The sequence below is a fragment of the Nicotiana tabacum genome, chromosome 8 (assembly GCF_000715075.1).
Source record: "Nicotiana tabacum cultivar K326 chromosome 8, ASM71507v2, whole genome shotgun sequence".
Lineage (NCBI taxonomy): Eukaryota > Viridiplantae > Streptophyta > Magnoliopsida > Solanales > Solanaceae > Nicotiana > Nicotiana tabacum.
The window spans coordinates 121,527,372-121,543,411 of NC_134087.1; the positions used below are offsets into that span (position 1 = coordinate 121,527,372).

General features: G+C 36.6%; 1 protein-coding gene across 1 annotated transcript; it reads right to left on the bottom strand.

Annotated features, from left to right (window-relative positions):
* Window positions 1-1,930: 1,930 nt before the first annotated feature.
* LOC107813082 (transcription factor MYB1R1-like) lies at window positions 1,931-4,112 on the bottom strand. Its single transcript, XM_016638293.2, has 3 exons — window positions 3,729-4,112; window positions 3,082-3,290; window positions 1,931-2,553 (listed from the first exon to the last, which is right to left on the bottom strand). The coding sequence occupies exons 1-3, from the start codon at window positions 3,982-3,984 to the stop codon at window positions 2,146-2,148; spliced, it is 873 nt and encodes a 290-aa protein (XP_016493779.2). The 5' UTR covers window positions 3,985-4,112; the 3' UTR covers window positions 1,931-2,145.
* Between the last annotated feature and the right edge of the window lie 11,928 nt (window positions 4,113-16,040).

Genomic DNA, 16,040 nt, shown 5'->3' on the forward strand with positions numbered 1-16,040 from the left:
ATTCATGGGATTCAATTCCAATTTTAGTTGGTCAATTAATTAATGAGAACAAACAATATAAGAGAATTCGTAAAGAGCTTTCTAGTTCTTTAATATTTACTCATGTGAATTCTCTATTATTTTTGCACATCATGCTTAGATTGATATGGCTAAACTAATTATGCCAATTGAATAAATTATCAATATTGATAAACTTCAGATTTACACATGACATGTACATTATCAATAAACTCCAAGTTTATTATGATATGAGTTTTTATATCAATAAACTTCTACTTTATTGTGGCATTCTTTTGTTTGTGTAGTACAAACTTTAGAATAAAACGGGTAGCTTTTCACATACATATTATTCCGCTACAAATTGTAGTAATAGAAGATATCAAATCTTTCCTTTATTTATAGTCTCAATATAATCAGTCGCTTTTGCGTATACTTTGGAAACTGAATAAGCTTCTTTGAGACTTATTACAACATACTACATTATTGGTAATCAATTGTGTTTCTCCAAAATAGTATAATTGGCTCTTGCAGAGTTCCCAATTAATTTTGTAGTCCCCCATAATCATCAACATCCATATGGTGAATATCTCTTTTAAGAAGGAAGTTATACCATTATGGTTATGGTCAAAATTATATGCAAGATCTGTTTCTTGCATTACCATTGTCTTTAAATAATCACATTGCCAAAATATTTTGGCGTACAATAAGTACGTGACCAATGACCATTTATGCCATAATAATGACATTATTTTCTTATTTCCTCTCAAACCTCCTTCTAGAGGTGAGTGTGGTATATACCACTAGCACACTCATATTCTTCCAAGAATGAATATGTATTCATAAATCACATGTTGACCATAATCATCTATATGTACTTTACAAAATCTCATGTCAAATCGATGACAAATATTACTTTCACATAGTGAAGGATTATTTTGAGAATCCTTATTGTTCTCATTGTCACAATAATGATGATTATAATTTCGTCTATTGCCACGTCCACATTCATTGATACATTTATAGTAATAATTTTGTCTTCTTTCAGACTTATTACATACTGCTATCACATTCTCTTAAGGGAATGAGAATGGAGCAAATTCAATGGGACGGGTATTTAATTCTTTGCCCACAATCATACATGAATTTGATCATGGCAAGACATAGAAATTTTACCACTTTGGGTGGTTATAATTTCTTTCAAACTCCATCAGAGTTACAATCACAATTTATCGTCTTTGCTTGTATTTAAAATCAAATTATAGAATGTCAAGAATTTGTAAGAGAAAAGTAAAATACTTACCTTAAATCCAGAATTTAATCATGAAGGAAGTTCATGGAACAATTGACAATCATTATGCTCAATCCTAAAGCTTCTACTCAATTGATTAGAGTCTCGTGCGGATAACGTGTTATGAAACAATAAAAGAAGAAGAAGAATATTACAGAGAAAAGTAGGGAGAGAGAATTCTTATTGATTTTGGGATGATTTACAATGGAATAGAACCCTCTATTTATAGGGAGAGGGTGACTTAGCCACCAAGTAATAAAACCCTAGAATCTCTCTAAATATAGATATTCACCATAAATAAAATTCTATTTATAACATAAATTGAGTTATTAATATTAAAGGCAAAACAGGAAAAATAAATATTTTTTTTTATATGCGTAAAGTGACAAGTAAAAATAAAAATTTATTTTTTGACAAATTAAAAGTAAACAAAGGGAGTATCTACGATATATTTTGATTGTGCTTTTTTCAATTGATAACTAACATTCATTGCATTCAACTGTGACCTCATTTAGTATTTTACCTTATCAATTCACGCTGGAAACTACCACCCACTGATATTAGCTACCAATAGGGGTGATGTTATTCAATGTTCTTATTTTTTTTCCTTAACCACGGACAAAATAAATAAGGAAGAGACTATAGTAAAATAAAAGTAGCATTAAACAGGTAACCACAAGGCATGACATATTTCTGGTCTGTACAAATCAGGACCAAATGTCTAGTCAATTAATCACATGGATCTCTCCTTAAATAAACTTTCCCTTACTATAATTAGGAGCGTAGCTTACCCACTCTTGTCCTATTTTTTCTTTCCAATATTGCTTTCATTTTTTTTTCTCAGAGATCCTTCGATCTCATGCCACACTAATGATGTTTTCTCCATTACTGAAGCTTGACATTACTTTAAATGCCGAGTGTCTAGTAGATGATGCTTGTCCCTGATCAAGTGACAAGGATAATCTCAGTGACAATGGCTCGACTTCTGAGTTCTGGTTCACGTTAAGGTCAACCGCTGTTGCTCGATTGGGCATTGAAAGCGTAGGAACAGGACGAACCGGTATATACGAATTCACTTGATTTCGTTGCAACAGACTTGGATTTTCTCTTGACTGATCAATCTGTGCTGGTAACATGATAGGTGCCACTGGAAATGCATTGGTTTTGGTAGCTTCTATAGTAGTAGGCAATGTTGGTGGTGCTAGAACTGCTGGAACTAGGATTTCTTGCTTATTTTTTCCCTCTTCTATTGGCATTACTGATACCTGTTTGTCATAGAAAGAAAACCTTAGAAACTGACGTCCAAAAAAACAAATAGCATCATTAAAAGTGAAGTGGCAGAGAATTCAGTTAGTGTTCATCAGACTTAACAGCTGATCTCTTTTGAACCAAGGAAAAATCTTTTTAAGGCTAACGCTAAAAAGTACTTACTTCAAATTCTCGAGGCACAACAGAAGAATATGCAACTAAAAAAAAAACAGGAACAGCAGCAAACCCCAGCACCAATATCAATTCGGAAAAAAGGAAAACTTTAAATGAGAATTAAAATACTACTCCCTATATTTAAAAAGAGTGATAGGTTCGACCTACAACAATTAAATCATCCAAGTTTTCTACGTCAAATAACGATATCAGTTCCTTTAATTTATCTAGAACATTCTATACACACAAAAAAAAAATTGCATGACTATTTACCACAAAAAAAAAAAAAAAATTGTTTGACTTTTCATTATAATAACGGTGAGATTGATAAAACAAGTTTGATAAACGAAGACAAGATTGAGTGCACGTACCGAGTCAGTGGTGATATCAAAGAGGCTAGATCGGCGGCGGCGACGATTGAGGTTGCTTCGTCGGAGGAAGTACTTCTGAGCATGGCTTGCAACCTGTGTCGGTGTGCGTGTCTTTACGAAGTTTCTAGAGATTCCTCTCCAGTCTCCTTTCCCCACTTTCTGCAATCCTAATAGGAATAACTTGTGCTCTTCCTCCGTCCATGGTACTCCTTTATACAGAAAACCAAATCAACCACAGCTTCATCAAAAATCAATTTTTAGGGGAAATGAACTTCTTTTATACAAGATCTAATTTTTTCTATGATTCGACATCATTTTTTCGAACTTTTTAAAAAATAAAATTTATATAACATAAATCACAACTTCTGTATGGTTAAACAATACAAATTTGACTATGTATTAAACAAATTAGGAAGGAAAAATATAAACAAAAAATTTGTTCATAACGAGGGGACACGATCGATGAATCTAATAGAAAGTTGACTCAAGAGAAACATTTATTGACTAATAACTGAGAGAAAGAATTGAATCAAAGACGAAAAAAAGAAATTCTGCAATTGTAAAAAGCGCAAAATAACATCAATTTTTCACGAAAGACAATCAACAATTCGACAGCAACAAGAAAATAATAGGATGAGAGATCTCACCTCGCTTGCGCTCGCGGCCGCTGTTGGACTGGTGTTGAACAGCGTCATCTGCAGAGGCATACCCTTCCTCAGCCACTTTAGATGACTCATTATTGTTATTAGCATTTGGCTGTTCGTACTGTGAGAGATTGCTCAAACTGACGCTCTTCCTCATAGGATCCACTTTTACTCTCACACCAAACAACATGATTTCTCCTTCTACACCACCGGCGGCCACTGCCTCCGCCGACGATTCATCGCAACACGCGCTCGACATCCTTCTCGAAGAATCCACGAATCAAGTGATCGGTATATATATATATATATCTGTATAAACACTTTTGCTGTATCGTATATAACGTTTCACAAGAGAGAGAGCCGTACACCTATTGAAAGGAGCGAATAAAGCGGTATGGAGATTTGGAAATATATAAAGGGTGCTGACAAGTGTGATGTTGACAAGGACCACTTATATGAAAATAAAAATAAAAAAAGATTTAACTTGTACTTACGGTCTAACGATTTTCAAGATGCTAAATGGAAAATGTTTTCTAGCCGTTCAATAATTTCAAGTACGTTCTGCACAACTAAAATTGTTCAAATAATTTTTTAAGAAATTGAAAAAAGTTTAATATAATTATATGTGGCCTCCACCATGTCTACTGTAGTACTATAAAATTGAATTAAGGGTGTTAAACGGGCTGGGTTGGACCGGTTTCGGACCGGCCCAGACTGGTATAACCCGGAACCGGCTCGGACCGGTAATAGGGGGTTGAGCTGAGCTGGGCTGGGTTGGGGAGTTTGGGGGGTTTGCGCGGTTCATCTGGCCCAAACGGGTAACCGGAACCGGTTGAACCCGGTAGAGTGAATAGTAACTCTTACCGGGTTAACCGGCCAGGTCCAAACGGCTATTTTTTTTTTGTTTTTTTTTTTTAAATTTTTTAACTTGTGGGCCCCACAGACCGTTGGCAACGGTCAGACCATGTTTTGGTCTGTTGGCCAACGGAAAAATTGCACAAATAGCCTTTTTTTTAACCCTTTTTCAATTTATAAAACTAACCTTCTCTAAAACTATAAATACACAGCCCCCATCTTCTTCATTTCTTCACTCATTACTCATTTCTCAATCTCAATTTCTCTCATTCTCTCATTCTCCAATTTGCAAGAATTCAAGTTTTCAATCTAATTTTATTTGGCTCTCTTTTCTTGAATTTAATTTATCGTGTTTTGTCATTCGGAATTTGAAGTTTGAACTTTGAACAATTGAAGTTCAAAATTGAAATACTTGCTTGACATTTGTTCATGGTAACCTCGGGATTGCCTAATCAAGCGCTCAATTATTGGCGAATTCGGTGCACTCCCTCCAACTCTTTCTCTTATTTACTATTTTAATTGCATATTTAATTTTAGCTTATACTTTAATTTTTATAATATGTTTAATGCTGCTAAAAGAGCGTGTAAAAGAGTTATTGGTAGGGAAAATAAAAAAAGAGATAGTCCTTCAGCATCTGGTAGTAATAGTAATAACCCATTATCATTTACACATGTTTCCGAATCATCGCCTAATGATAATTTAGATATAGATTATGAACAATTACAAGAAGATTTTGGAATAGAAGATAATGAAATAGGAATGGAAGATAAGATATCAGCTACACCTACTAGTGTTGGAGTTGGTAGTATTGGGGTTGCTACAAGGGGTGGTGGTCGTGGCACTAGAAGTAGACCACCTGTGGCTTCGACTACTAATCGTAGAAAAAGAAGTAAGGTTTGGAATTTTTTTAAAATAATAGAAGGTACTGATAGAGTTAAATGCAAACTTTGTAAAAGTGATTTTAAACATTTGACTGGAGGAAATTTAGGGGGGACTGAGACGCTTAGTAGACATATGAGAATTGAACATCCCATAGAATGGGGCGCTGATGGTGATGGAAATCAAACAACTCTTAACCCTACTACTGGAGGTCTAGTGAAATATGATAAAATGAAATGATCGTGAGGAGTTAGCAAAATGATTGCTTTGGGTTGTCTACCTTTTTCTTTTGCTTCTTCATCATATCTTATTATGTATATTCAAAGGATTTACAATCCTTTATTTAAAGGTATCCCTAGAAGTACTTGTAGAGCTGATATATTTAGACTTCATGGACAATATCAAACATACATACGTTATTTGTTTAGCCACCTTCCTTGTAGAGTTTCTCTAACTTCTGATATTGGTCATGCTGTTAATGGAAATGATTATTTGACAATTACATGTCATTGGATAGATGATACTACTTGTATGCAAAAACGTATTATCGTTTTTAGATATGATGAAGATCAGAGTCATACTGCTACGTTTATAAGTAGTACTATTTGTGAAATTGTTGAATTTTATAATCTCAAGCAAAAAGTATTGTGTATGTCTTTTGATAATGCTTCTAACAATAATGCCGCAATTTCAATATTAAAACTGCATTTGCAACCGCCTCTTGAGGAAATTTTTCATGTTAGGTGTGCATGTCATGTTTATAATTTAATTGTTAAAAGTGGCCTTGATTTATTTTCGACTGAGATTACTCATGTTAGAAGAGCAGTTGGTGTTATTCAAGGAAATAATAGACAATCTAGAATAAAGGAATTTAAGAATAAGTGTGTCCAGTATAACCTTAAACCCAAATTCATGCCAGACGAAATTGTTACTAGATGGAATTATACATATATATTTTTAAAATGTTGCTACAAATATAGATTTTCAATAACTGAAGTTGCTAATGCGCATTGTACTGATCCAAACCGTATGCTAACAAGTGGTACTTGGGAGGTCATTAATGATGTTGTTAAATTTTTACATAAATTTTATACAGCTACTGTTGAGTTTTCTGGAGCATATTACCCTACTGTTACTATGGCTTTAGTACATATAGCTGAAATTTCTTTTCTACTCTTTGAATTTAAGAAGAAAGAAAAATATAGGGATGTTGTTGAAAAAATGCAAGCAAAATTCAAAAAATATTTTTTTCCAATTCCTCCGATTTACTTAATTGGTGCTGTTTTAAATCCTTCTATCAAGATGTCTGATTGTCACCAATTAATGAATGCCTTATATACTTATATGGAGATTGGACCAACTGAAACCCCAGATTTATACACTTGTATGCACAAGCTAAATGATTATTTACAACAATTATATAATTATTATACAAATGTAATTGATGATGCTGCTCTTAATGTAGGCAATGTTAATCCAACTATGCATTGTACCACTTCTGCTACTGTGGATGATGAAGAAGGTCTTGATAGTTTTAATATTTTTTCTACATTTTCTAACACTCAAACCAGTAGCAGGAACATTGATGAACTTCAATTCTACTTGCAGAAGCAAAAAGAGCCTCACACAAAGGAATTTTCACCGTTGGGATGGTGACATGAGAATGAAAAGCAATTTCCTGTTCTTTTCGCTATGGCTCGGGACGTGCTGAATGTACCAATTTCTACTGTTGCATCGGAGAGTGCATTTAGCCAAGCAAGACAACAACTTGGAGACACCCGCCACTCATTGGGAAGCAATGCTTTGGAAGTTTTAGTATGTTTCAGAGATTGGATTAGATCAGAACGAAGAAATCAAGGACGTGAAGATGTTGATAGCCCAGAAGACGAGGAACTTAGAGATATATTAACACATGGAAACCCATCCGAATTTAACACTCCAGAAGAAGGTCAATCAGTTCATATTGATTATGATGAACTTACTAAGGCAATGCAAAACCTTTGAATTTACTATTTTACTTGTTGAAAAAAATGTAAACCTTTCAATTTGTAAGTTTGAAACTTTGAAATTTGAATTAAGAAATAAAAGTAGCACTTGCAATAAGTGCATTTTTCCCATCTTCCTTGTATTCTTTATGTTAGTACTTTGTAATGCACTTATTACAATATTTATACAAAATTTCAAAAAAAAAAAATTAAAATTACACTAAACCCGGCCCGACCCTCTCAACCCGTAACCCGTACAGTTTAGTTTTTACCCGATTGAACCCGAATCCGTTAAACTCGTTAAGAACCAACCCGGAACCGGTCCGGACCGTAACCCGTACGGGTCAAAAAAGGGAGGCCCGGCCCGGCCCGATTAGCCCATTAAACACCCATAAATTGAATACATTTTTCCACGGTAAAAAAAAAAGAAGAAAAATCCTTAGTGACAGTAACGTAATGATTCAATTGTTAACAAGGAAGACATTTATAAACTGATAATATCAGTTACTTTAATTTGTCATTTAAATTACTTCCTCCGGTCAACTTTATGAAATTTATTTTCACACATATTATGAAATTTATTTTTTAATATTAATTAACAATAAAATTTATTTATTAAAAATATAACAAATATTCTAATAAGAGCAACTTTAAAAAAAGTTAAACTGAAAAAATAAATATCGCGGATTCTAAAAAAAATTAAAATGGATCGGATGGAATACGGTGATATTCATGATAATGTTTCTCTCGTGTGGCTAAAGCTAACTTTTATTAAGCTTTGGACTTTGGAACACGTGGCGACGATTTGACGGTTTATCCGAATCTTCGGTGTGGAGCTGAGTCTGATTTTATTGGAAGTCTAAACCAACTCATTTCTGATAGTGTAATATCTCGGGGCCAGTCCTGATATTGGAAAATTTTATGGGGCTGAAGTTTTTCTCCCAAAAAATTAGCAACAAAAATTATACGTACTCATATCATGTACAACATGTATTCTTATCAAGTTCTTATAAAAACAGGTGAAAATGGTGTTTCTTTTATCTCAATTTAATGTCAATAATATTATTCATGATTCAAACAATTTTTATTCTATGAACTTTTGCTTATAAATATAAAGATTTATTTTTCTTTGTTCTTGCTGTTTTATTTTATGTGCATTGTCACTATTTGAAAAGTCAAAAGTAAATAAAATTCCTCAATCATAACTATTGTGACTAAATATTTGATCCATTTCGGTTAAACCTAGGGTATCATTATTTATATACGAAGAGAGTGGTAAATGCATATCTGTTTGTTCTTTTTTCTTTGATTTTAATGGCATGAGCCAAGATAATTGTACTGAATTTTGACTTTGTGGTTACTTGTTTTGTCGGAATTTTGTTTCGAAAAACAAATTCAGATATTTAATCGGATGCAAATTCCAATAACCATCAGAAAGTCTGTATCGTCATTAATTCTCATCACCATCACCAGTTATCTTATGAGGTTTATCGGTATCTTTTTTTGTTTGTTTTTCATTCGATTTTGCTTGACTTTTACAGTTTACTAGACCAAGTAAACCATCTCTTCATTTATAAGACTTTTACCGCAACAATAACATATATTAAAATAATAACAAAAAACAAATTCGTACAATCACATCCTTTTATTAACTCTAATTATTTGTAACAGTGTATATTACACTGATTGTATATTTATTAAATTAGTGTGATCCGTTTTTTTCTACGCTGATTCTCTCTTTTTCGATTTTATAATTTGAAAACACTTCCTATATTAAAAATAGTCAAATTTTATGTCATGGCAATTTATATTTACACAAATCATTTGTTTGCAATTTAAGAGCATGAAGTTCAATCTACTGTTGTTGCTAAGAATAACTGAACTACGACTCAAATATTCTAAACTTTGCTTACCGCAAAGAACTACTTTTTACACGTTGGAATTTTTATTGATTTTTACTTCAGCAAGAAACTTATTTCTTAATTACTTGTTTTCTTTCCGGCAAAGTTTTCTGATTAGTCGGTGAATGGAATAGTTTATAAATGGGTCAAATCAAGAAGCTATGTTAAACAGGTCCACCTACCATTACAAAGTGATAACATTATCTTTCTAAAGATAAATTTGACTTTAATTAAGATAATTAAACTTGGGTCAATAATAACGTGATTTGGTTCCATGCACAAGAATCAATGTTGTATTATGAACTTAAAATAATCAAATTATTGGTGCAAGTGGATGATAAAATTAAATAAATAATTAGGTAATCACGTGAAAAGAGAAATGCTTAGCGATTGATTAACTGACAAGCTTGTCTAATTAAACGCATTTAATTAAGTCCGGCAATAGGTAGATACCTTGCTATTGTAAATAACAGATCTTGAAATCTTTAAAACAGAATGGCTAGCTGTGCTCCTTCCTCAATTATTTGACTCAAGATAATGTTAAATTTCTTGCTAGCTAGTTAGGGCCACCCAATTAATTACTTTATTACCTATTTTATCTGTAAGTCTCTTTCAATAATGATGGATACCTAGTGCCCAACGTATTATCAAAACTACATTTTAGATTTGACTCATTACTGATCATGTTGGTTGAAATATTTTCTTTTCTTTGTTTGCTCAGTTATTTCGGGTAACGGATAGAGATCACTATATACGATTGACACCGGGTTCGTCCATTGTTTGATCAATCGAGGGTGAAACATGACTGGTCAAACCTCGAGTTCGAGTTATATCGAACTAAGGCGCAAAATTAGATTGTCGAGCTCATGACCAAAGACCAAGCAAGATCGAGACCGAGCAAGATCGAGGGAAACTTACCGAGCCAAATAACGGAAAGCTGAAATATCCGCAATCGGTCGAGGATCATAGCGGAAATCTCAGCACGTATCAAGAAGAGATCGATTAATTAGTAAATCATGAGATTTTTAACATTGTAAAGAATTATACCAAAAGCAGAACACCCCCACTATATAAAGGGGGCTCTGATCATTTGTAGGACACATTGTAACATGCAAAAAGAAAGCAATATACTGATTATTTCTAGTTCTTATCATCTTGTTGTTCAGTTCTAACACTAGTTGAGATATTTCTTGGCTCGAGAGTGATCAAACTCAGAGGCTAAAGCTGTTCAATTTTGTGGTTTGCATTAATTTTATTATCGTTAATTTCAATATTAATATGTTTTCTTAATTCATATCAAGTTATATCACGTATCCTTAAAATCGCGTACAAATATAATTGTTACCCAATTTTAAGGGTAAACAATTTGGCGCCCACTGTGGGGCTAAGGATAATAGTGATTACCTGATACAAACTTTCATAACACACACTATTTTACACTTGTTCTTTGGAGTATCTTTGATTCGAGGACCAGAATGTCGAACTCTCAGTCAGCATCCCTACACATTGACAATGATTTCGGCCACCACAACGAAAGTGATAACATAGCATCACGGAACGACGTATCCCCGGTTGACCTCGATGGAGTTCCGATTGTAGATCTAATTGACGTCAGCTCACATGTAGCCATCACACAAATTTGACCATCGATACCAATGGCAGTGTCCGTGGAGATGTTCGATCAGCCGCTCAAAGCACTCATGGCGATGAAGATGGCGGGATCAGCCTCGGGTGATCTTTGAAATGTTGCAGGCTCAAGAGGCAGCGATAGCCCAGCTTCAAAACCAGTATCACCCATGAGTAGGATCGAGCCTGAGCCGTCACAGGAAGTTGTTCACAAGGTCGAATCGAATTCAAGGAAATCAAATGAGAAAGAATCGGAGACCAATCCTGCAATTATGAAGATGCTCGAAGAACTAACAAAGCGAATTGAGTCGGGGAAAAGAAGATCGAGGCAAACGACAAGAAGATGGAAACTTACAACTCCAGGGTCGATCAAATCCCGGGGGAACCGCCAATATTAAATGGACTGGACACCAAAACGTTTGTGCAAAAACCTTTCCCCTCGAGCATGGCTTCAAAGCCAATCCCCAAGAAGTTCCGCATGCCCGAGATTCCAAAGTACAATGGGAGAACCTATCCGAACGAGCATGTCACCTCGTACACATGTGCTATCAAAGGGAATAATCTAGAGGATGACGAGATCGAATCTGTCTTGCTAAAGAAGTTCGGAGAGATCCCGTCAAAGGGAGCTATGATATGGTACCATAATTTACCACCTAATTCTATTGACTCATTTGTTATGCTTGTAGATTATTTCGTAAAGGCACACGATGGGGCTATCAAGGTCGAAACCAGGCAGTCGGACCTTTTCAAGGTAAGGCAGAATGACTATGAAATGCTCAGAGAATGTATGTCTCGATTCCAAATGAAACGGATGGACCTACCATTGGTCGCTGATGATTGGGCTATTCAAGCGTTCACCCAAGGACTCAATGTTCACGCTCGGTGGCTTCACATCAGTTGAAACAGAATCTGATAGAATACCTGGCTGTTACTTGGGCCGATGTGCATAATCGGTACCAATCAAAGATCAGGGTTGAAGATGATCAACTTGGGGCTCTTTCTAGGTCCGTTTATCCTATCTGACCCGTTGATAGAATAAAGAGGGATATTGATTGAGAACCGAGGTTAGGAAGAGAGAGATACCAGCCGTATAATGGAGCTGCTCTGGGTGAAATTCTACACGAAATGAAAGGAGAAGTGATCAAGGCCAGAGCTCTTGAGGGCTCATGAGCAAGAACGGCTTCGACAGACGTATCGGACCTAAAGAAGCAGTACGATTATCAGAATACAACTTTAATGTTGATGCAACTACCATCATATAGGCTATCGGACGCATCAAAGATACTGAGTGGCCTCGGCCTTTACAAACCGATCCATCACAAAGGGATCCAATCAAATGTGAAAATATCATGGCACATATGTCCACAGAACGGAGGATCGTCGACAATTGGGAGACGAAGTAGCTCGGTTATTCAACAACGGGCACTATCGGGAATTTCTGAGCGACCGAGCCAAGAATCATTTCAGAAACAGGGATTCCAAGAAATAAAACTAGCAAGACTAACCTCAACACGTCATTTATATGATCATCGGAGGGGTCGATATTCCTCAAGGTCTGATGTTAAATCGCACCAAAGTATCAATCACAAGGGAAAAACGGACCTGAGATTACATACCAGAAGGAACTTTATCTTTCAATGACGAGGATGCACAAGGAATCATCAGCCCCATGATGATGTAGTGGTAATTTCTGTACTCATAAATAAAACTCGAGTTAAACGTGTATTAATTGTTCCAAGCAGCTCGGCCAACATCATTCGATCGAGGGTCGTAGAGCAACTCAGCCTACAGGACCAAATCGTACCTGTCGCCAGAGTGCTAAACCGATTCAATATGGCTTGCGAAACTACTAAGGGAGAAATAACATTACCGGTAAATATAGCCGGTACCACCCAGGAGACCAAGTTTTATGTGATCGAAGGGGACATGAGATACAACACTCTATTCGGGAGGCCATGGATCCACAACATGAGGGTTGTGCCCTCGACCCTTTACCAGGTATTAAAATTGTCAACACCGAAAGGGATCAAGACAGTCTACGGGGAACAACCCGCTGCAAATGAGATGTTTGTCGTCGATGAAGTAATTTCGATATCAACACTCTCATCGACAAAGGAGCCAGGTTCAAAAACCAAACAGGAAGCCAATTAGCAATTACCGATGCCAGCCTCGACCCAACCGGACAAGCAACAGACTGATGATGACGATGATTACGAGGTTCCTCGATCCTTTATAGTTCCCGATGATTCCAATGCTACCAAATCAACGGTCGAAGAGCTGGAGCAGGTTGTACTGATCAAATATCTACCTAATCGACAGGTATACCTAGGCATGGGGTTAACTCCCGAGTTCAGAAAAAAAACTCATTCAATTTCTTATAGCTAACATGGATTGTTTTGCTTGGTCCCATCTCAATATGACAGGGATCCCACCGAAGATCACTACTCACAATCTGAGCCTAGACTCGAAATTCCATCCTTTAAAGAAGAAAAGGAGACCCCATTCCGAGATCAAGCATGCTTTCATCAAGGACGAGGTAACTAAACTCCTTAAATAGGGTCCATCCAGGAGGTCAAATACCCGGAATGGTTAGAAAACTTAGTAGTAGTCCCTAAAAAGAAGAAACAAACTGAGAATGTGTGTAGATTATAAAGATTTAAATAAGGCATGCCCCAAAGACTTTTTATTGCCTAACATCGATCGCATGATCGATGCCACGACCGGCTACGAGATCCTTATTTTTCTCGATGTCTACTTCGGTTACAACCAAATACAGATGAACCTGGATGACCAAGAAAAGACATCCTTCATCACTAAGTATGGCACATACTGCTATAACATAATGCCATTTGGATTAAAAAATGCCGGTGCCACTTACCAACGCCTAGTAAACCGAATGTTCAAAGAACAATAGGGAAATCCATGGAAGTTTATATTGATGATATGCTAGTTAAGTCCCTCGAGCAGAGGACCATTTAAAGCATTTGCAGGAAACCTTCAGTATATTGAAGAAGTACAACATGAAGCTGAATCTAGAAAAGTGCGCGTTCGGAGTCAGATCAGGTAAATTTCTCGGATTCATGGTGTCCAACCAAGGAATCGAGATCAACCCCGACAAGATCAAAGCTATAGAGGATATCAAGGTAGTGGATAATGTGAAGGCCATACAAAGGCTAACATGACGCATTGCCGCCTTAGGGCGATTCATCTCGAGGTCTTCCGATAAGAGCCATCGATTTTCTAGTTACTGAAGAAAACAAAACTTCACATAGACCCCGGAATGATAACAGGCCTTTGAAGAACTTAAGCAATACCTATCGAGCCCGCCATTGCTTTACATACCAAGGGCAGACGAACGACATACTTGTATTTAGCTGTATCGAAAATAGAGGTAAGTGGAGTCCTAGTCCGGGAAGAACAAGGTATGCAGTTTCTGATTTATTATGTTAGCAGAATCTTAGGTGAGGCCGAAACTAGATATCCTCACCTAGAAAAATTGGCACACGCTTTGCTAAGTGCCTCTAGAAAATTGAAACCATATTTTTAGTGACATCATATATATGTTGTGACAACCTATCCATTGCGAAATATAATGTACAAACCCAAACTCTTGGGACGATTGGCCAAGTGGGCCGTATAAATCAACGGGTACGATATCGAATATCAACCCCGAACATCCATTACATCTCAAATTTTGGCAGATTTCATTGACGACTTTACGCCAGCCCTAATACCTGAAGTCGAAAGAGAGTTTTTGGTAAACTCGGGGATGTCTTCGGGAATCTGGACCCTCTTTACAGACGGTGCTTCGAATGCAAAGGGGTCCGGACTTGGCATTATACTGAAGCCACCCACATGCAACGCAGTTAGACAATCTATTAGAATTGTGAATTTGACTAATAACGAGGCCGAATATGAGGCCATGATCGCAGGTCTCAAACTAGCCAAAAGCTTAGGGGCGGAGGTGATCGAAATAAGTGTGACTCCCTCCTTGTAGTGAACCAAGTTAACAGAATGTTTGAAGTTAGAAAAGAATGAATGCAAAGGTACCTAGATATGTTACAGGTAACATTACATTGGTTCAAATAGTGGACTTTGCATCATGTGCCTCGAGATCAAAATAGTGAGGCTGATACCCTTGCAAATAGGGGGTCGTCAGTCAAAGACAACAAGCTCAACTCGGGGGCAGTCGTACAACTCATGAGGTCGGTAGTAAAAGAAGGTCACGCCGAAATAAACTCCAAGCTTAACCTGGGATTGGAGAAATAAATACGTAGAGTATATGAAGATCAAGAAACTTCCCTCAAATCCAAAAGAATCGAGGGCCTTGCATACAAAGGCAGCCCAATTCAGCTTGTCCAAGGACGAAACCTTGTTTAGAAGAATGTTCGATGGCCCGCTAGCAATATGTATGGGATTGGGAGTATGTTCTGAGGAAAGTTCATGAGGGCACCTGTGGAAATCATTTAGGCGCCAAATCGTTAGTTCAAAAAGTGATCAGAGTCAGCTATTACTGGATCGACATGGAAAAGGATGCGAAAGAGTTCATACGAAAATGCGACAAGTGCCAAAGATATGCTCTGATGATTCACTAACCTAGGGAGCTGTTGCATTTGGTCGGCGCTCTTCCACGGGTACCAAGTAAGGCTTAATTTATCTTATTTATGACTGATTATTTTTCTAAGCGGGTTGAAGCACATACGAGAAAGTTAGGGAGAAGGAATTCATTGACTTCATTTGGGACCACATCATATGTCGGTTCGGGATGCCATCCGAAATTCTTTGTGACAACGGGAAATAGTTTATCGGCAGCAAAGTGACCAAGATTTTCGAAGATCATAAGATCAAAAGGATCTTATTGACACCTTATCACCCTAGTGGGAATAGACAAGCCGAATCGACTAACAAAACCATATTCCAAAACCTTAAGAAAAGGTTTACCGACGCCAAGGAAAATGGAAGAAGATCTTGCCTGAAGTTTTTTGGGCATATCGCACAACTTCAAAGTCTAGTACCGGGGCTACCCCATTCTCATTGGTTTATGGCACCGAAGCTCTAATAAAGGTCG